Source organism: Lontra canadensis, unplaced genomic scaffold, assembly GCF_010015895.1.
Source record: "Lontra canadensis isolate GAN:19392208 unplaced genomic scaffold, GSC_riverotter_1.0 scaffold16, whole genome shotgun sequence".
Taxonomy (NCBI): Eukaryota; Metazoa; Chordata; class Mammalia; order Carnivora; family Mustelidae; genus Lontra; species Lontra canadensis.
The window spans coordinates 8732246-8752887 of NW_022631010.1; the positions used below are offsets into that span (position 1 = coordinate 8732246).

General features: G+C 44.3%; 1 protein-coding gene across 2 annotated transcripts in view; it reads left to right on the forward strand.

Annotated features, from left to right (window-relative positions):
• The window catches only part of SHLD1 (shieldin complex subunit 1), a 75249-nt gene that overhangs the window by 24586 nt on the left and 30021 nt on the right, over nucleotides 1–20642 (forward strand). The window contains exon 1 of one of the 2 annotated variants that reach the window (XM_032859145.1): nucleotides 16792–16931. The exons of the other annotated variant lie outside the window; for it this stretch is intronic. Within the exon in view, the coding sequence (XP_032715036.1) occupies nucleotides 16853–16931 (79 nt within the window). The 5' untranslated portion in view covers nucleotides 16792–16852. Of the gene's footprint in view, nucleotides 1–16791; nucleotides 16932–20642 lie in introns of those variants that run through there. 2 annotated transcript variants of the gene reach the window in all.

Below are 20642 nucleotides of genomic sequence, written 5' to 3' on the forward strand. Positions count from 1 at the left end.
TTTCCCTTGCAACTTCCTGGACCCACCCACCATACATGCTTTTCTCACCCTCTCAGTTTTGTGAGAGGCCTTCCCTGTTCATCCAGCTTTCCCGTCGACAGCTTCTGTCTGCATCAGGTTTCTGGAGACAGGGTAGGAATGTGTTCTGGAGTCAGATCACCTGGGTCCAAATCTGCCACCCACTCACTCTATGACTTTGAGCAAGTCACTTAAACTTTCTGGGCCTCCTTTGCAAAATTTGAATACTAGTGGTACGTCCTAAGGCACTGTGGTGAGTAGTGAATGAGGTGATGCTGGGATGGCTCTTGAATGGTGCCGGGCCCTTTCTCTTACCCAATCCATGCTATGGATTGTCATCATTGCTGTCAACACCACTTTCCTCCAAGCTCCCAGGACTACTACCCCCCCTTTTGCTCTGCCCCCCTTTTGCTGAGCCAGACAGTGGTCTTTTTTGGATTGGTGTGTTTTGTTTTGCATCAATTCCCCAATGCCTCAGAGTCCCAGGATATTTGTAGGGTTGGCTTAGTGTCTGCTTATTTCTGGCTTTTAACCCACATTGCTTCAAAAAGCATTACGTGGCTCTGTGCCCTGGTTTCCTTCTCTGTGATATAGAAATAATGCTTTCTTTCTTCCCTTTTCCCAGGGGTTTCAGTTTGTTTTCTTTCTTGTTTTCCTTCTTTGGCTCTACCTTTATTTCATGCCAACCTGTCAACTTTTGTGTGTCCTTAAAGCCACCTTCAGTCCTTGATGGGAAAAGGCACGGGTATAAATAAATAAAGAAGCACATAAATAAAATAAGGAGTAGTTATGAAAGTGCTGGAAGAGGGTGAGAGCATCAGACACACACAAGACATGTTTAGTCAGAAAGCGTTCTCCGTGGCGGAGATCGGAAAGTCCACTCTGTCCTTTTGTCGGTCGAGCTTAGAACATTCAAGTCATTGTCAACTTGACTTCATGGGATATTTACAGAAAATAGAATATAAGAAGAATGTGGAGGAGATACATTTGCTTTGGCCCTTCAAAGTTCTGAAATAGGCAGCAGAGCTAAGAATATGCCTTTTAAAACATGTGGCATCCAGTTCTTAAAGGGAAAAATTAGCATAGAGATTATAATAAATCTCGCACCATCAGGAAGTGTTCACTGCAAAGGTCACACAAGAAAATGATTACAAAAGGAGCATGATGTCTCCTCCAAATAATAATCATGATCCCTGACATTTATGGAGTGTTTACTTGGCCTTCTCCTAGTAAGCAAGGGGAGAGAGACTATTTTTATCCGCGTTGACAGTTGAGGAAAAACTGATGAGCGGCTAGGTTATTTGACCAAGGCTGTGGTGGAACTAGTCAGCTGGTCTCCAGAGCTTGGTCAGTGACCACCACATGCCACATAGTTCCCCAGCTAACCAGGTGGTTCCTTCAAGCAATGGCCTTGTAACACAGCACTGCTTCCTGAGGTGACTTCCAATGGTCATACAATAAAATTCTCTGTCACATGTGCTACAGGCTAGGGCCAGGGCCAAGACAGTGAAGAGCGTTACATTTTACCTGATGACCAGCCCTGGCTGTCCCTTCTCACGGTCCCTGGCTTATTCCTGCCCTCAGCACATACTCAGTAGGCCCCAAACACTGGCAACTCAAGAGGGGCTGTATTTTAATACAGTATTCTTTTTTTTTTTTTTTTAAGATTTTATTTATTTATTTGACAGACAGACATCACAAGTAGGCAGAGAGGCAGGCAGAGAGACAGGGAGGAAGCAGGCTCCCCGCTGAGCAGAGAGCCCGATGCGGGGCTCGATCCGGGGATCCTGGGATCATGACCTGAGCCGAAGGCAGAGGCTTAACCCACTGAGCCACCCAGGCACCCCTTAATACAGTATTCTTGAAGGCATTTGTGCTTTGCCTTGATTTGATTGCAGACCCTTTTGAGGCTCTGCAAGAATTGTAAGAGTAGGCTTACAATTCTTGCAGAGCCTTGCTGTTGGGGTGCTGGGAGGCCTGTCTCCTGCCTCCTCAGTCGAAAGATCCTACGCTGGATCAGTAAAATTAATGAGGTGGCCCCTGGGTGGCTCAGTTGGTTAAGTGACTCTTGATTTCAGCTCCAGTCACGATCTGAAGGTCCTAGGCTCAGCCCCACGTGGAGCCCTGCATCGGGCTCTGCACTCAGTGGGGAATCTGCCCGAGATTCTCTCTTGTCTCCCTTTGCCTGTCACCTCTCAAATAAATAAAGGAATCTTTGAAAAAAATAAATTTAAAAAATAAAATTAATGTGAAACATTAGCATAGAACAAGAAAAAAGTAACTAGTTTATACTCTTTCCTTTGTGTTTTCTATGTGACTTTAACACTTCCTGCAGGCTAATTTTGTTTGATCAGGGTCTGTAATCTTTCTCTATCTTAGGGCTGATCTGTGGCTGCACAAGGACATCGCAAGCACGGCTTGAGGCGCCTGGGTGACTCTGTCCGTTGGGTGCCTGACTCTTGGGTTCAGCTCACATCATGATCTCGGGGTCGTGGGATTGAGCTCCACATCGGAAAATAAATAAATAAAATATTAAAAAAAGAAAAGGAGAACATGTCAGTCAGGGCGTCACATAATGTGTACCCCAGGAATTTCAGGGCAGAAGTTATTGCGGTGAAGGTGTCCATCCATCAGCCATCCCTGTCACCCAGTCACGTGTCCTGGTGCACTTGACAGTCTGTGCCTGTCTTCGAGACACATGCTGGGGCACCCAGCAGGAATTTGTGTGAAGAAGCAGGATTTTATTCAGTTTTGCATGAGGTGTTTCCTGTTGACTTTTGGGAAAATGAGGTGTTCAGAGGCAGGGGGAGAACAACAAACAACCCAAGAGATTGTACATACTCAAAGACTCCTTGGCAGTTTGTTTGCAAGGAAAAGAGGGCTGTGTGCTGGGGGCGGGATAAAGCCTGGGCGAGGTGTCTGAGTGAATCCACGTGGCAGGACCCAGGTGAGGCTCCGTCAGCTGAAAGACAACATCTTAACAGCATGAACCCTTAATGCCCTTTTTCCCTCTAAGGAGATAGCGTTGTCCCATCGTAGCAAGCTACACCTTAATGCCTGCCTTTTGGTCTAAGGGTCATGAAGCTGCAGTGATAGGATGCTGTTTCCCCCTCCTTACTCTTCTTTATCAATCAGTGTCCCAAACCCCATTTTGGGATTCTTAAATAAATTAGGCTTTTCTTTTTTTTTTTTAATAATTTTTAAATCTTTTAATAAATGTATAAGGTATTATTAGCCCCAGGGGTACAGGTCTGTGAATCGCCAGGTTTACACACTTCACAGCACTCACCATAGCACATACCCTCCCCAATGTCCATAACCCCACCACCCTCTCCCTACCCCCCTGCCCCCGGCAACCCTCAAGTTTGTTTTGTGAGATTAAGAGTCTCTTATGGTTTGTCTCCCTCCCGACCCCATCTTGTTTCATTTATTCTTTTCCTATCCCCCAAGTCCCCCACATTGCATCTCCACTTCCTCATATCAGGGAGATCATATGATAGTTGTCTTTCTTGGACTGACTTATTTCGCTAAACATAATACCCTCTAGTTCCATCCATGTTGTCGCAAATGGCAAGATTTCCTTTCTTTTGATGGCTGCATAGTATTCCATTGTATATATATACCACATCTTCTTTATCCATTCATCTGTTGTTAGACATCTAGGTTCTTTCCATAGTTTGGCTATTGTGGACATTGCTGCTATAAACATTGGAGTGCACGTGTCCCTTCGGATCACTAAGTTTGTATCTTTAGGGTAAATAGAAATTAGGCTTTTCTACAGCAGTACATTGTATCACTTTCTTTTTTATGTAGTATCTCTCTTTTTTTTTTTTTTAAAGATTCTATTTATTTACTTGACAGAGAGAAAGAGAGAGAGCACAAGCAGGGGGAGGGTCAGAGGAAGAGGGAGAAGCAGACACCCTGTGGAGCAGGAAACCTGACCTGGGGCTGGATCCCAGGACTCCAGGATCATGAGCTGAGCTGAAGCCAGACGCTTAACCGACTGAGCCACCCACGCGCCCCTATGTAATGTCTTTTTAAAAATTGAGATATGTGGGGCGCCTGGGTGGCTCAGTGGGTTAAAGCCTCTGCCTTCAGCTCAGGTCACGATCCCAGGGTCCTGGGATCAAGCCCTACATCGGGCTCTCTGCTCGGCAGGGAGCCTGCTTCCCTTCTCTCTCTGCCTGCCTCTCTGCCTACTAGTGATCTCTCTGTCAAATAAATAAATAAATAATCTTTTAAAAAAATAAAAATTGAGATATGATTGACATATAATGCTTTATTAGTCTCAGATGTACAATGTCATAATTCAGTATATGTGTATTTTACAAAATGATCACCACAGGAAGTCTAATTAACAGCCATTCAGTTCCTTTAAAAAGAGTAAAACGTAGATTATTTGAGATGGACAGCAAAACAGGAATGTAAGTATTGGAAGTCTCTGCTAAGTCTGTGAGCAGACAGAGGTGGGCCTAACCTGGTAGGACTCATGGACGGGCCTGGTGACCTCTGTTTCTCTATCTGTTCCAGTTTGGAGAAAATGCAGCCTTTAGGGTTTAAAGGGCTTTAATACTTTTTGTCCTTAGGTGTGTTAAAGAACTTCCCTGACCCTCAGTTTTTTCATCTGTTTTATGGGGATAAGAATACCTACCCAATGGAACTGGGCACACAAATGTGTCACAGATGAGAGTCCCACCCCACACGTTAAACTCTTCAGGCATCAGGCTCAATGGTCCATAATGAACGCACTTACAGATTGTATCTTCTTCCTCCCCATTGAACATGAGAACACTTGCCTGTCTCTTTATCTTCCATTCCTATGTCCCATCCCTTGTGATGGTTAAGAAGTGCTGATCATTCCTGTATTAGTATCAGGAAGCAGAGTCTCTGGGATAAACGCCAGTGTCCATTTCCACTTTTCCCAGTTGGGCATGCAGTTTTGAAAAGCAGCTTCCCAAATGCTGAAGGAATTAGGTTTAGGCTGAAAAGAAACCAAAAATCCTGACAGAAGGGGCACAGAGGCCGGTGACATTGTCCCAGGGACAGCTGAGGTTCCTGGCATCTGCTTCCGGCCACAGGCAGGGAGAGTCAACATCTCCATGCCACAGCAGAAAGATGGGAGAGTCGATTTTCCTAGCCATCTGGCCTGCCCCTGACCTGCTGCTCAGGCAAGGCCCCAGCATTCCTTATTACACCGCACGTTTGTGACTTGGTGCGTCCAGGGGGTGTGAACTGAGGGACCTGGCGTGGGGGAGGGTGTGAAGTGGTGACGGTGATGGTTGCCACACATTACTTCTTTCTATCGCAAGACTTGCTTTTGGTGTCTGAGAGTAAGTGAGCAGTCTTGGAACCATGACCTGTCATCTTCTGCCTTGAGTTCTCATTTTGTTCATGGGCACACTGGCTGAGGAATCAGTGGGCTGGCAGCTATGTGCCAGGGCCGTGCCCCCCGCTTCCAGCTAGAGCCCACAGAGCCATGCCTCTCGTCAGCCAGCCTTTGCCTTCTGTCCGTCTCCTCTGTGGGGCCGAGGGCAGCTCCTGGACACATTTTATTGTGCTTGTGATTCAAAACTGGCACAGTGATATCATTGGTTTAAAAAAAGATTAAAATCCCAAAATATAATAGAAACTCCTAACTTCCGAAAATATTTCTGAAAATAATATCATCCATAAATATATATATATATATATATGCACTGCATTATTCAAAGCCGTTTCATAAGTTAGAGTCCTATTTCTGTGGAATGTTCCCAATTTGGCAAGTCAAATGCCCTAGAAGTATTTTAACATTGCTGGAAAAGAGACACCCCTTAGACTTCCTTTTTGAAGATACAGCCTTTCTTTGTCAGGCTTCAGAACTCATGCTCCCTAGGGGCCATTAGGGAATAAAGAGAATAAATCCAAGGCATATCTTTCTTCTTGTTGAATACTTTCTGCTGCTGGTCTTTGGAGGGAGGTCCCCACTTTGGTATACGTATGATAGTTATGATACTTGTGATGAAGGCAATAGTCATCCTTTTACTTATTAATTTTTTTTTTTAGATTTTATTTATTTATTTGACACAGAGAGAGAACACAAGCAGGGGAAGTGGGAGAGGGAGAAGCAGGCTTCTTGCTGAACAAGGAGCCTGACAAGGGGCTAGATCCCAGGCCCCTGGGATCATGACCTGAGCTGAAGGCAGATGCTTAACCAACTGAGCCACCCAGGCACCCAAAAGTCATCCTTTTAAAAGAAAAAGTCAGGAAAATAAATAGTACAGAAGGTACAAAATGAAATGGACAAGTCCATTGTCTCCTCAGTGCTTCTCCCTAGAGGTAATTGTAAATACCTTTTGTGTATCTTTCCAGATATGTTCTATACAATTATAACATAATTATCTGTGTAGCCATACATACATGTACATACATATACATATATATTACAGACATAGCATACATATCTATTCTTTAGAAATACAAATGGGATTTTATCGTACATACCATTTTGTATATTACTCTTTTCAGGGCATCTTGCCATGTTAGCACTTGCAGAGCTCATTTTTTAGTGGCTACGTAGTATTCTGTTGTGTGGTTGGACCATAATTTATTTCACGTGATGTCTTTGATGGATGTTGAGGCTGTTCCCACTATTTTACTCTCACAAATAGTCTTGCAGTAGATTTTCTCATGTCTGTCTTACCCAGTGCCTTCGGTGAATGCCTTGTCTCATTAGTCAAATCATATCTTAAGAACTATGTTGCTGCATTTTAAATACAGGCTTCCTGTGCTGTCTGTAAGTAGAGCATTCCTATGAAAGCTTTCATAAAATGGCATAAAATGAAGAAGCAATACCGTTAATTTATATGGAAAAATTTTTGAGCATTCCCAGACTCCAAAAATAATCTCTTTTAAGCTTTTCTGACACCTTAGGACACACCTTGTTAACAGATGCACAGAATAAATTGAGGTTAAAAAAAAAAAAGCAAAAACATAGAGGCTCACAGACACAGTTCAAAGATATGGTGGCTTGATGCGGAGCTGCTGAGTGGAGGTCCCAGGAAGGAGCGTGGCGTAGCCGCTCTCACTTCTCAGGTTTGAGCTGCCTCTGTAAGGGTTTGCTGCCTAGCAGTCAATGCTATTTTAATATTTTAATGGACTGAGCCCCCCAAGTGCCCCTGGCAGAACATATTTATAATGAAGCCTTCAATAGTCACAAAAGTTCTTAAAAACGTACAAGAAACACATTTACGGATAGTGGAAGTGTTATAGAAGCCAGTTTAGGGAGGTTAATCTTATTATTTGCTAAGAATTATTTCATTATAAAATATTTGTTTTAGAACACCAAATTAATGCACCATGGGAATTGAGCGGGTGTCGTTTTTTAACTAGTTACCATAGCAGCCGATAGAGAGCTGTGGCACATGTATCATGAGAACGTACTTCCAGAGGTGGAACTAAAACAGAATAATTTCTCCTATGAGGAGGTGAGAAATGTTGGGGGTGGATTTTTCTTTCTAAAACCGTGTTCCTAAGGGATCACCATGACAGCTTTTAAAAAAATCATTAAAGAACCAGATGCATGCCTAATAGAAGGGGTCTTGAGTGTTCGTGTCTGCACAGAATAGTCGACCGTTTCTGTGGACTTCATGAATACTAATCCAGTGGAACGAATGTGAGCTATTTAGAGTTCATCTTCATGGCATGAACAGACACGGCTCTCCTTAAGCAGATCCTTAGATTTAAATTAATTTGCTTGGAATTTGCAGTTAAATCCCTCTTTCTCTTTATAGACACCTTACGTGCCGATTAGCAGCGGTCAGGTAGGAAAAGCTGTTTGTCTTGCATGAGGCGGGTCCCTGGTTTCACACCTCAGCCTGCTCCTGGGTGGCGTGCCATTCTTCTACCAAGAGTGACTCAGTGTGGGAGCACCTGGGTGGCTCAGTGGGTTAAAGCCTCTGCCTTCGGCTCAGGTCACGATCCCAGGGTCCTGGCATTGAGCCCTGCATCAAGCCCCACATCAGGCTCTCTGCTCAGTGGGGAGCCTGTTTCCTCCTCTCTCTCTGCCTGTCTCTCGCCTACTTGTGATCTCTGTCTGTCAAATAAAGAAATAAAATCTTGAAGAAAAAAAAAAAAGTGACTCAGTGCGGCTGGCCCTCGGCATCTCCAGCTGCAGCCCTGGACCGGTTTTCTTCTAACTACCACAGTCTCCTGACAACTGCATCCATCCTACCTTGTTTGTGTAGACAACTCAAGTATTTACTCTGCTCTGGTGTTTCTCAAACGGGGTAACTTTATCCCCCTCACCCTGGGGGCATTTGTCAATGTTCGGATACAGCTTCGATTCCCTTTCTCTTCCTCCTTCTCCCTCTCCTATACTCTCCCCTTCGCCCTCCTCTCCTGCTTCTTTCTTGAGGACAACATAGATGGGCCCCACTTCCTATTTTGCCAAGGGAAGACCTAAAAAACCCTCTACTGTGAACTCCACAGATCTACTCTTATTCGGTAAAAGAAAGGCTATTTTAATATGCAAAATGGAAGGAGGACCTAATCCCAAAGTAAAGAGCAACCTTCTGTGGTTGCTGGTTTTCTTGGTTGGCCGTGGACTGGTGAGAACTTCATCATGGCCTACCATGAGTCTAGAGTGCCTGGGACACTTTGATGGACATAGGGCATAAAGTACGCCTTCCACGGCCCTGGGGCTAAGGAGGCAACAAGAAACTGGTAGTAGGGTGATTAGTAACTACTGTTTAGAGATTATGCTGCCTGAAACTTCAGAGCCCTTCCTTCCATTTCTAAAAATTCTGGTATCATTGAGCAAGGGAATGGGTGGCCTCTCGTAAGACAGCAAGGCTATTCTTCTCTGTGGATTACATTTCCTTTGGTGGAGAGATTTTTATAAAGTTTGTGGATGATATTTTTAGTAGATTATAGGCTTCCAGCTCAGTGACATTGCCTGTCTCTCTGCCTTTCAGAGTAAATCATTAACGTTGGGAGGAAAGGTTGCCCTGTGCATCACTCTCACGGGGCATCACACCTCAACAACATACCAGGTTCTTTCCAGTTTTCTCCATACTCTGTTGGGTGGTTTACCTGAACTCTTGATGACTGGATTCTTTAACATTAGTGGATGTTGTTTTTTCATCCATTCAAGAAATGATTATTGAGCATCTACTACGTGCCAAAGCCTGTGCTTGATACTGGGGAGACACAGTGGATGAAATAGGTGAAGATCTTGCCTTCAAGCTTTTATTCCAGTGTCTGCGGTCATGGCTGAGGGGATACAGAGACAACAAAACAAAAAAATTAAATAATATATCAGCTGGTGCAATGGGAAAAGGGAATGCAGTATAAGATATGGGGGTGTGATTTAAACACCACGGCCAGGAAAAGCCTCTCAGAGGTGACATGTGCGTAGGATCTGGAAAAATTTTAGTATTAATGGAGTAAATGAATAGATTTTTCTTTTGCTTTAAACTTAATCATGTGATAAAGAGCTTCTGTACTTTTCTAGGGGTGGGAGAAAATGCAAATATTATAAAAGAGCAGTGGAAGAAAGAATCATATATTTAAAGCACTATTTCCTCAAATGGCAAAGGCAAAGAGAAACAAAAAGAAATGAGTTAAGTGGTTATTTTGGACTTTATATCAAGAAATGAGCCAGCTTTTCTCAAAACACCTATTACTGCCTCTCTTTCGTGGTATCCTGACTATTGATCCAGAAAGCATCTTTAAAGGTGTTAAATATTTATAAACACTGGAAAAAGTAAATCTCATCTGTGAAATTGTATGGGACCCAAAAATCTTGACGAATAGTACTGGGCACTCAATGGTTTATTAAGGAATATCTGTATATTTTGTGTTAAATGTTCCTAAATTTAAAATGCTTCTGAGCTCAGCCCTATGGAATGAATTCCTTAACATTAAAAAAAGATTAATGAGTTGTCTACTTGTAACTAAATGTTTAACTTTTGAGGCTGAAATTGATAACATCTTTTTAAATACCCTCTGCACTTCCCAAATTCCTTTTCTTAATGGCACATACCACTAGAGGGCTGGAAATAGACATCAAGAACTAGCTCTAGGGGGAAGCCTACGTGGCTCTGTTGGTTAAGCCTTCTGCCTGGGTCATGATCTCAGGGTCCTGGGATCAAGTCCCACGGTGGACTCTCTGCTCCGCAGGAAGCCTGCTTCTCCCTCTGCCTCTCCCCCTGCTTGTGCTCTCTCTCTCTCTGACAAATAAATAAATAAAATCTTAAAAAAAAAAAGAAGAAGAAGAACTAGCTCTAATGAGTTGTATGGTGACAGATGGGAGCTACACTTGTGAGCATAGCATAGGGTGGAGAGTTCTGGAATCACTACGTTGTACACCTGAAACTCATGTAACATTGTATGTCAACTATACTTCAAAAAATAAAAAATAAAAGAATTAGCTCTAACATTCTTTTCACCACTCACTCTCCTTGGGGTTTTCTATGATTCTGGAATCCATTCGTTTCTGAGAGCAAGTGGGCCTGGTGGGGCGTCAGGCTGCCTTCTCTGCTGGCATATGAATTTGACAGTGGTGTGACTGTACCGAGTGAGCCTCTTCTTGGTGCTCAGCCTTAACTGCACATTGGTATCCCCTGGAGGGGCTTTAATGCTATTGATGCCTGGGTTCCACCTCTAGAAGCTCTGATTTAATGGGTAAGGAGGGGATCAGAATTTTTTCAAAGCTCCTTAGGTGATCCTGATATGCAGCCAAGCTTTAAGAACCACGCCTTAGGGCAGTGCTTTTCAAAAGGAAATGTATAGATCAGTCACGGAGGGGTCTGGTGAAAGTGCAGATTCTCACTCCGTAGAGTATGATGTGGAGAGACCAGTGATTCCTCCGTAACGCAGAGGTTGGTGGAGGTTGGTGGAGGTTGGCAGACTAAGGCCTATGGACCAAATCTGACCCAAGGCCTGATTCTGTACAGTTTTCTGGCCCTTTACAGAAAAAGTTTGCCAGTGCCCGCTCTGGAAGGACCCTTTGTAAAGCTCCCTGTAACCACTGAAAATCCCTTCTTAGTATTAGCCCACTTGAAGGGATCCATGAGCGGCCTATCTTCCTGTACTTAGAAATTTGTTTTTATGTAAAAATAATGGTGTCACTGGTAGATAGATTACTTGTTGGTGGACTTGATCCTTTCAAGGCTTGCTTCTAAGCTTGTTAGGGAGATTTTAGGGCAGCTAGTTGAGGTTCCTACCAAGGTGTGACCTTTCTGGGTCTCTCCTGAATACCCCAGCTGTTCAACAAGGACTCTCCATTCCCGCTGTCAGGACCTGCGTGTCTCCCAACCCTGTGTGACTTCTGAGAGGTACCCAGCTCCAAGCTCTCCTGGCTTTGCCTGGCTTTATGGACTTTCGCCTTAAATGTGCACAGGTTAGTACTCGGTGAAAGATTCAAAAGAATAAACTCTGCTAATTTCTGGAGTTTTCTCTCTATGCAACTCCTCCCTCTTCTGCAGGACTTGGCTTCGTAAATTTCAGGCACCTCAAATTCCAGTCTCTGTGCCCTGCTTGGCTTCTCCCTCCTTGCCCTGTGGTCTAGAGGGTGCGTCCAGGCAGAAAGTGGGGGCAGTCCTAGGCCCATCTTACGTGTTTCCCCCCTCTTTCCTAAACTTCCTCTGTTCAGTATCTGGAAGTTGTTGTTTTGTCCCGCTTTCTAGTTGTTCACAGCAGAAGGGCAGGTCTGGCACCAGTTACTCTGTTCTTGCTGGAAGGCTATTTACTTAAGATTTTTTTTTCTCCTAATATTTTTCTGTCGTAAGTGAAGTCAGGGGTACTGTCACCATTTTATAGGTTAGATGACACAGAGTTGTCAAGAGGGAGTAAGAGGCTTGAAATCACCTACTGAGATGCTAGGACAGCAGGATCCCGGGTCACGTGACCTGACCTTGCTTCACCAAACTAGATCCCAGCTGCAGACCCAAGCACACCAGCCGATCTTATGGGCGGAGACAAAAGCAGTGGAAAAAAGAAGAGAAGAAGGGGTAAAACAGGACGGTGGTAGAAGACGGGGGAGGGGAGAGCTCTTTAGCTGTGTATCAAAAGAGATTGCATCAGATATCACTCCCTGTCACTTGTGATGGTGTAGAGATAATAGCCACCATGACTCCGTCCACCGTTACCACCGCCCTCAGAGCTTTCCATGTATACTCTCATTTAATCTTTGTTTTCTACCTAGAGAAGCACTATTATCCCTGTTTTGCAGAGTAGGAAGTGTGGGCTCAGAAAGGCAAACTTACCTGCCCGGAGATACAGCTGATAACTCTAGTGATGCTGAAATCCGAACCCAGATCTGCAGACTCCAAAGCTTGTGCTCTTCCTCAGAGTTCCCCTTTCCCTGACCCATCGTCAACTTGCCCAATCTTTTTCCCCCTTCCACCTGATTCCGCTCCTCTAAGAGTACATTTATTTCATCTGACTTTATTTAAACTAATACATACTGATTGGAGGAGATACTGAACATACAGACTATTAGAAGGAAACAAAATCCCCTCCACTCTTACCCTTCTACATTATTTCCAATCCCAGACTTGGTTTATGAACTGTAGTGCTCACCTGTGTAACTGCTTTGCCCTCAGCAGAATAAGTACTCAATGAAGGCTTATCACTTTCTGGTGCCATAGGAACAACTACATAGAATATTTAAAACATCACGTAACTTGCTAAGAAAGTCATACCTTTGTGTTTCTATACAAAGAAAACTGGATTCCAGTGGATTCACCAGGAGGGCTTAATAATCTTTTTTAAGTGCTTCAGGTGTGTATCTGCTGTGTTAAGTTTCATGGTCCTCACAGCTCTTGGCTCTGTGCTATACCCATAGCCACTTACAGATACCCTTTGATTGATTGGTTGGTTGATTGATTGATAGGCCTTCAGAGATGGAAAGAAAATTCAAATATTCAGTGAGTTCCTACTGTGTGCCAGGCACAGAGCTAGCTCCTAGGAATAAAGTGTGAGCTAGATACCATCTCGTTAATCTTGAAACTTACCTTCTAGCGATAGAAAATCCAAGAAATCAGCCTCTGAAATGTTCAGATTAGAAGACATTCTCCCACAGTGAGTGGTATTTTTACTAGGCAGGCTTGGACTTATTTGTCATGGGTAGGCTTAAAAAAGAGGAGTGTGAAAGACCAGACTAAGTTCATAAAATCAAGAAGGGAAAATGTCACTTGAGGCTGACATTCAGTGATCGCTTAGCCAGCTGCCATACTGTCTCACAGGGGAAGGGTTTTATTTATGTCTCTTTTGGTCTCATCTTCTTTTCATCTCCAGGTTTGATGTATAAGCTTTAGCTGGAGCCTTTGATTTACAGTGTTCTAGAGAAAGAGACCGGGGATGACAAAGGCAGCCAGGCGTACCTAAGAGCCCGTGTGTTGTCCTAGATCCGGAGTGGGCTGAGAGCCACATGGAGGTTTTCAGCAGGTGCTCAGGGAGGGCTTGCTGGGAAGGCAGCTCCCCCAAAGCCTCGTAAAATAAAGAGCTTTCCAGTCCGTCTCTGAAATACACAATTTGCTGGGATATTGGATATTATGGTGGCAATTTCTAGTCCTTTGAAAAATCTTTTACTATTTGAGTTCAGTCGACTGAGAAAATTTTTAAAAATTTGGATCCATCAGTTATATGTATTAAATAAGGGGCTTTAAAAATTATGCAAAAGTCTGTGACCAGGACACCTGGGTGGCTCAGTCGGTTAAGCGTCTGCCTTTGGCTCAGGTCATGATCCCAGGGGCCTGGGATCGAGCCCTGCATCGGGCTCCTTATTCGGTGGGGAGCCTGCTTCTCCCTCTGCCTGCTGCTCCCCTGCTTGTGTCCCTGCCCCGACAAATAAATAAAGAAAGAAATAAAATCTTTAAAAAAAAGAAAGAAAGAGGGGCGCCTGGGTGGCTCAATGGGGTGGGCCTCTGCCTTCTGCTCGGGTCATGATCCCGGGGTCCTGGGGTCGAGCCCCAGGTTGGCTCTCTGCTCAGCGGGGAGCCTGCTTCCCCGCCCCCGCCCCACCTCACTCTCTGCCTGCCTCTCTGCCTACTTGTGATCTCTGTCTGTCAAGTAAATAAATCTTAAAAAAAAAAAAAGAAAGAAAGTCTGTAACTGACATTTTTTAACCTCTAAAACATAGTTTAGTGAAACTACAGTTATTTTATAACAGACTGGATATTGAGGGGTAGGGAGTTTAGTTATCTATTGGGAGTAGTAACAAATTACCCCAAAATTCAGTGGCTTAAAACAGCAAACATTTATTATCTCACGGTTTCTGGGGACAGAGGTCTGGGGGTGGCTCAGCTGGATGGTTTTGGTTCACGGTCTCTCATGAGGTTGCAGTCAAGCTAAAGCCTCACCTGGAGCCAGAGAATCTCCTTCCCAGAAGTTTGACTCGTGTGACTCTCGGCTGGAGTTTTTAGTTCTCCCCATGGGCCTCTCCACAGGGCTGCTGAGTGTCCCCAGCACATGGCGGAGTTTTTAGTTCTCCCCATGGGCCTCTCCACAGGGCTGCTGAGTGTCCCCAGCACATGGCGGTTGACTTCTGCCCGAGTCAGGAGAGAGAGAGTTGGAGGGGGAGGGGGTTCAAAGCAGAAGCCACAGTGCCTTTCATAAACTAATCTTCGAAGTGACAGACATCACTTCTGCCTGTTCTCTGGGTCACACAGACCAACCCTGCTACAGCCTGGAAGGAGACTACACAGGAGTGTGAACATCAGAGGAGGGGATCCCTGGGGGATCCCTGGGAGGCTGGGGGATCCCTGGGAGGCTGGCTACCACATGGGCTATTGGCCAGGCAAAATTTCCTTTAAAAGCCTATATGTTGGCTCAGGGGCATTGATATTTACAGCTTCCATTGTTTAGCTTCTTGAGAGATATAAAAGTGAAAACCCAGAGCTGTGGGGCTATGTGTGTGTGTGTGTGTGTCCCTAAGTCTCAGCAATGAGGCCAGTTGTGTAATTCCTTGTTATATTATAGGGCCAGAGAGCTGAAATCTGAGAGGCAGGGTTTGGCCACCAAGACTTTTGAGTTTAGATGAATAAATCTCAACCCGAATAAGACGAGTGATCCAGTACAAAGGAAAAGCCCCGTCTGTTTTGTTCACCAAAGGGCGCACTGACCAGGCTTAAGTTATGGGAAATCTAAAAAGAGAACCTTTTTTCAGTGGCACATCCTGGGAGCACCTGCTCTAAGCCACGGTCTGCACTCCTTCTAGTTCTCATTTTCCAGCACGGGACACAAAGGGATCCAGGGCTGTCTTGCTCATGGAGCCCCTCCCTTTTTGTTCCCCATAGCAGACCTGGGGTCTGGTCTTGACTAAGTCACATGCTTGGTCTGGACGTTAAGTTCCTTAACAGTAACAAAGCAGCTGGACTAGAAGGAAAGGTGATGAGTACAGTGCCTCCCGGCTAAGTCGTGCTGTGGCTGACATTATTCCAGTTTTTGTGCCGTTGAAGAATGACCTGCGCATTCAGATGTGAAAGCTACTGGCTCCCAAATGGCATTTTATTGCAGCCCTCCAATGAGCCAGTCCCGTGGCACGCAAGTGGAGGGATCTGACAATAGCAGTTTCTCCAGTAACAAGTAGTGGAGGGAATTATCAGAGGCTCCCAGACATACTGAGCAATGCGCAAGCGATCTGCCTGTTTTGCATCAATGCAAAGGATAGTAGGTTTTTATTGTAAATATAGAAAAGCTTCAAGAAGCAAGCTTAGGAAGAAGAACCTCTGGAAGGAAAAGGGTGGAAAGAAGATGGATATCTTATGGATATATCTCATGACTTACTGTCTTATAACTTCCCATTAGGTGACTCTGCTTGGCGAGCACATAGAGGCTTGCTCTAGTCACTTTTGTATGTTTCCTGCCTAAGTGAATATTTTGTATATTTTTTATATAATTTTTAAAATTTAAATTCAGTTAATTAACATATAATGTATTATTGGCTTCAGAGGTACAGGTCTGTGATTCATCAGTCTTATATAACCCAGTGCTCACTGCATCACGTGCCCTCCCCAGTGTCCATCACCCAGTTACCCCATCCCCCGACCCGTATCCCCTCCAGCAACCCTCAGTTTGTTTCCTAAGATTAAGAGTCTCTTATGGCTTGTCTCCCTCTCTGGTTTCATCTTGTTTCATTTTTTTCCTCTCTTCCTCTATGACCTTCTGCCTTGTTTCTTAAATTCCACATATCAGGGAGATCATATGATAATTATCTTTCTCTGATTGATTTTTTTCACTTAGCATAATACCTTTAGTTCCATCCATATCGTTGCACGTGGCAGGATTTCATTTTTTGATGGCTGCACAATATTCCATTGTATATATATACCACATCTTCTCTATCCAATTCATCTGTCGGTGGACATCAGGGCTCTTTCCAGAGTTTGGCTCTTGTGGACTATTTCATATATTTTTAAGAAGCAGCACTGAGAAGAACACAGTCTTCTTTTTTTAAGAAAATGTTTTAAAGATTTTATTTATTTGAGAGAGAGAATGGGAAAGAGAGAGAGCATGAGAAGAGAGAGGGTCAGAGGGAGAAGCAGACTCCCTGCCAAGCAGGGAGCCTGATGCAGGACTCGATCCCGGGGGTCCAGGATCATGACCTGAGCCGAAGGCAGTCACTTAACCAGCTGAGCCACCCAGGTGCCCCACAGTCTCCTTTTTAAAACCTGGAGGTAATCATTAATAATTGTTCCCATTTTTGCAATTTATGCATAGCTTTTTATTGTTAACCAAAGAAAGATCACACTCTCTGTATAATTGTGCATGCTGCCTTTACCCCCTCTGTAGAATAGGGCTCTGGAAGCAGAATTGCTGCATCCAAGGGCATGCACATCTCCAAATTTGTTAGATGACTACTGAAAACATTTCCACAGGCTGTGCCAAAAGTGCCCAAAAGTGCATGTTTTCCTACATCCTGGGCAACACAGGTGAAAAACAACAACTCATTTGCACTTTGCTTGCTTACTAATAAGGTTGAGCATCACTCTATAGAATTTTATTAGACATCTTTATTTATTCTTCTGTCTGTAAATGACCTTTCCATATCATTGGACCTTTTTTTACTGAGTTACTTGCTTTTCTAAAGAATGACACCCTCGGGGTGCCTGGTTGGCTCAGTGGGTTAAAGCCTCTGCCTTCAGCTCAGGTCATGATCCCAGGGTCCTGGGATCGAGCCCCACATCAGGCTCTCTGCTCAGCGGGGAGCCTGCTTCCTTTTCTCTCTCTGCCTGCCTCTCTGCCTACTTGTGATCTCTGTCAAATAAGTAAATAAAATCTTAAAAAAAAAAAAAAAAAAGAATGACACCCTCTATCGCTTCTTGGCCTTTTGGCTAAAATCAACTAAGAATGACACCCTTTATCCAGATTCTCCCATAGTAAACATTTTGCCACATTTGCTTCATCATTCTGTGTATATTATTATTTTCTCTTAGTTGTTTGAGAGTAAGTATAGACATGATGCTCCATTACCCATAAATGCTTGTGCAGTATATTTCCTAAAAAACAGGGATGCTTTCTTATATAAGTACAGTGCAATTATCAAAACCAGGAAAATGAACATTTATACAGAACTATTATCTAAGCCGCAGAACCAATTCCATTTTTGCCAACTGTCTCAGTTTTCTGTAAACATTATACTGTGAGCCTTTTAAAAAATATCATTTAACAGGCCCCTGGGTGGCTCAGTCGTTAAGTGTCTGCCTTCACCTCAGGTCATGGTTGTGGGGTCCTGGGATGGACTCCAGCATCTCATTGGCCTCTTTGCTCAGTGGGGAGCCTGCTTCTTCCTCTGACCCTCTCCCTGTTTGTGTTTTCTCTCTCCTGTCTCTCTCTTTCTGTCTCCAACCAATAAATAAAGTCTAAAAAAAAAGAAGAAGAAGAAGAAGAAGAAAAACTGGGCTTGGTATTTTTTTTTTTTTACAGCTTTAATGAAGAATAATTGACAAATAAAATTGTATGTATTTAAAGTGTACAACATGATTTGATTATATATGGCAAAATAATTACCATGATCAAAAGAATTAACATCCATCACCTCGCATAGTTAACTGCTGGTGTGTGTATGCATGGTGAGAAGACTTAAGGTCGAAAAGTACCTTAGGTTTATGGTGCTTACACAGCTGTAAAGCCAAGACAATAAACAACAAAACTAATAAATTAACAACGTTAATTTAATGTTATGCATTATTTTGTTTTGCTGAAACTAAGTCACACTCACAACATAAATAGGACCCTGCAGTGACAATATGTAAATAAATAATTTTTGAAAAAAGAGAGAGACAGGGAGAAGGGAAGAAAAAGACATGGCTCAGCAGTTCTTGGGCTGGGAGCTGGGCTGCCCAGTGAGCTTTGGCACCCCCACTGGTCCAGCCGGAGGCTGCTTGTTTCAGGGTCTAGAGGAAACGGGTTGTTTCTACCTCTTCTAAGGATCACCCTCTGAGCCCCAAACCTTGCTTTTGCTTCTTATTTTACTGGGAAACTCAAACAACAGAAAAAGGACTTTCTCACTGCCCTGCCACCTGCCCTTGTCCCCAGAGACCCCCATCTGTTAGAGTGGCCATGTTATCTCTGCTCCTATATAAAGCTGGTCCCTCCTAAGGTATCTTGTCCCTGCCTCCTCTCTCCCAGTCACAGACACCGACTTCACACTTCCACTTATCTCCTCTCTCCAGCGTTACTGATTTTCCCCTCTTGACTGGCTTATTTTTAGCCACCTAAAACATGCTGTAATATCCCTCATCTTAAAGAAAGAGCAGTCCTCTCCTGACCCCATATTGCTCTCTGGCTCCTGCCCTACGTCTGGCTGTGAAAGACGTGTCTAATTTGTTTCTACTCAGCTCTCCATTTTTCCCTTCCCAGTTGCTCTCCAGTCCACCCCAGCCAGGCCTGTGCCTCTCCTTCCAGTTACTGCTGCCTCCCCCTCCCCACATACACCACCACTGGGCTTCTGGATTGGTCCTGTGGCCACACTCGGCCTCTGAGAAGGCTGGCAAACGCAGCCTAGCTGTGTGCTCAGAAGTTAGATTGGGGGGACAGGTAGAGCAAGGTGAAGGGGAAAGGGGGAACTATTTCCCAGGACTCCTTGCAATAGAATGGAGCGGGATGTGAATAGACACTCTCCTCCCTGTGAAGCTTAACTGAAGAATTTAAAAAACCCCAGGCGTCTCTCTACAGCGCGGACCCACCCACAGGAGCAGGGCTGAGCTCTGGTTACTGAGAAACATGCCAGAAGAGACCTCCCAATCTTGACCTTAGAAGGCGAGGCTTGCTTTTTGTTTTTCATGTAAAGAATTGGATTAATTGTGATATCCATATATGTTGCTAATTCTATATTTCTGTCTAGAAGGCAATTTTCTGTATCTTTTTTGTTGTTGTTGTTGTTTATAAACAGCTTGAATTCTGTCACTTGAAAGGGCTGCAAATATCCATTTGTTTGCCAAGAAGACCACACAGCTATTTTGCTGTACAACTTGCGCCAAAGATAGCGGTGCACCTGGTTCTTTGATTGTCGTGAAGCTTACATGTTTAAGGGGAAAATGTGTCCAGGAGCAATTTTCTGATGAAGTCTCCAGTACTCTGCAATGTGGATTGAAGCTTGTGCCCTTCCAATTTTATTTGAAGATCCTAAAATTTAGATTGTCTTTTCCAAACCCTAATGTTCAGATCACATTTTTCAAACCGGAGTATGAGGATCCATTCCTGTGGCCTGTATCTTGATCTTCACCGTCATCAGAGGAGTTAGCTTTCTTTCCAAGAACCACTGGGTGGCTTAGCATAGTGTGAAAGGGGAATAAGTCTCCCTTGTGGGGTCTTTAAGGATGGTGCCAACACAGCCACAGAGATTTTGGAGAGGTATAGGAAATGAAAGGATCTGTTACACTCACTGGGCCTGGAGGAGGGAGGCCCACCTGGAAAGAGCATCCAGGGAGCGGACTGAACCAAGCAGGTGGGGAGCCGAGAGTGCACCCCACGGGCAAGTGCCTTTTTGGCGATCAGGGTGGGGTAGTCAACCAAAGTTGGGAGAAGATTTTTCTGGTGAGTTTGAGTGTCACTCAATCACAGTGTCACAGGGGAGAGCAAGAGGAACCACAGCAGGGACCAGCCTGATCGCATGGGTGATGCATCTGGCTGCCTGGACAGATGCTCACAGACTGTGTGTGGGGATGTTGAGGCATCAAGAAAAATGGCAAGTTTCAAAAACTGGCAATACACTTAGCTAAGCTGCGTCCCTTCCAAAGTACTTCATCAGATCTCTCCTCTGCTCTACCCAAAAGAGAGGGTGCATGTCTTTAAAACAAAAGAGCAGGGGCACCTGGATGGCTCAGCAGTTAAGCATCTGCCTTCAGCTCGGGTCATGATCCCAGGGTCCTGGGATTGAGCCCCGAGTCAGGCTCCCTGCTCAGCAGGGAGCCTGCTTCTCCAGACTCCCTCTCTGCCTGCTGCTCCCCCTGCTTGTGCTCTCTCTCTGTGTCAAATAAATAAATAAAATCTTTAAAAAATAAAAATGAAAATAAACAAGTGAGCAGTCTGAACCTGAAAGGATAAATATTTTCAATAGTGTCAGCTTTTCTTGGCTTCCATTATATGAATGTATGGAACTGATGAACGAGCGTCATCTGCCTGCTACCTCCCCTCTTCCC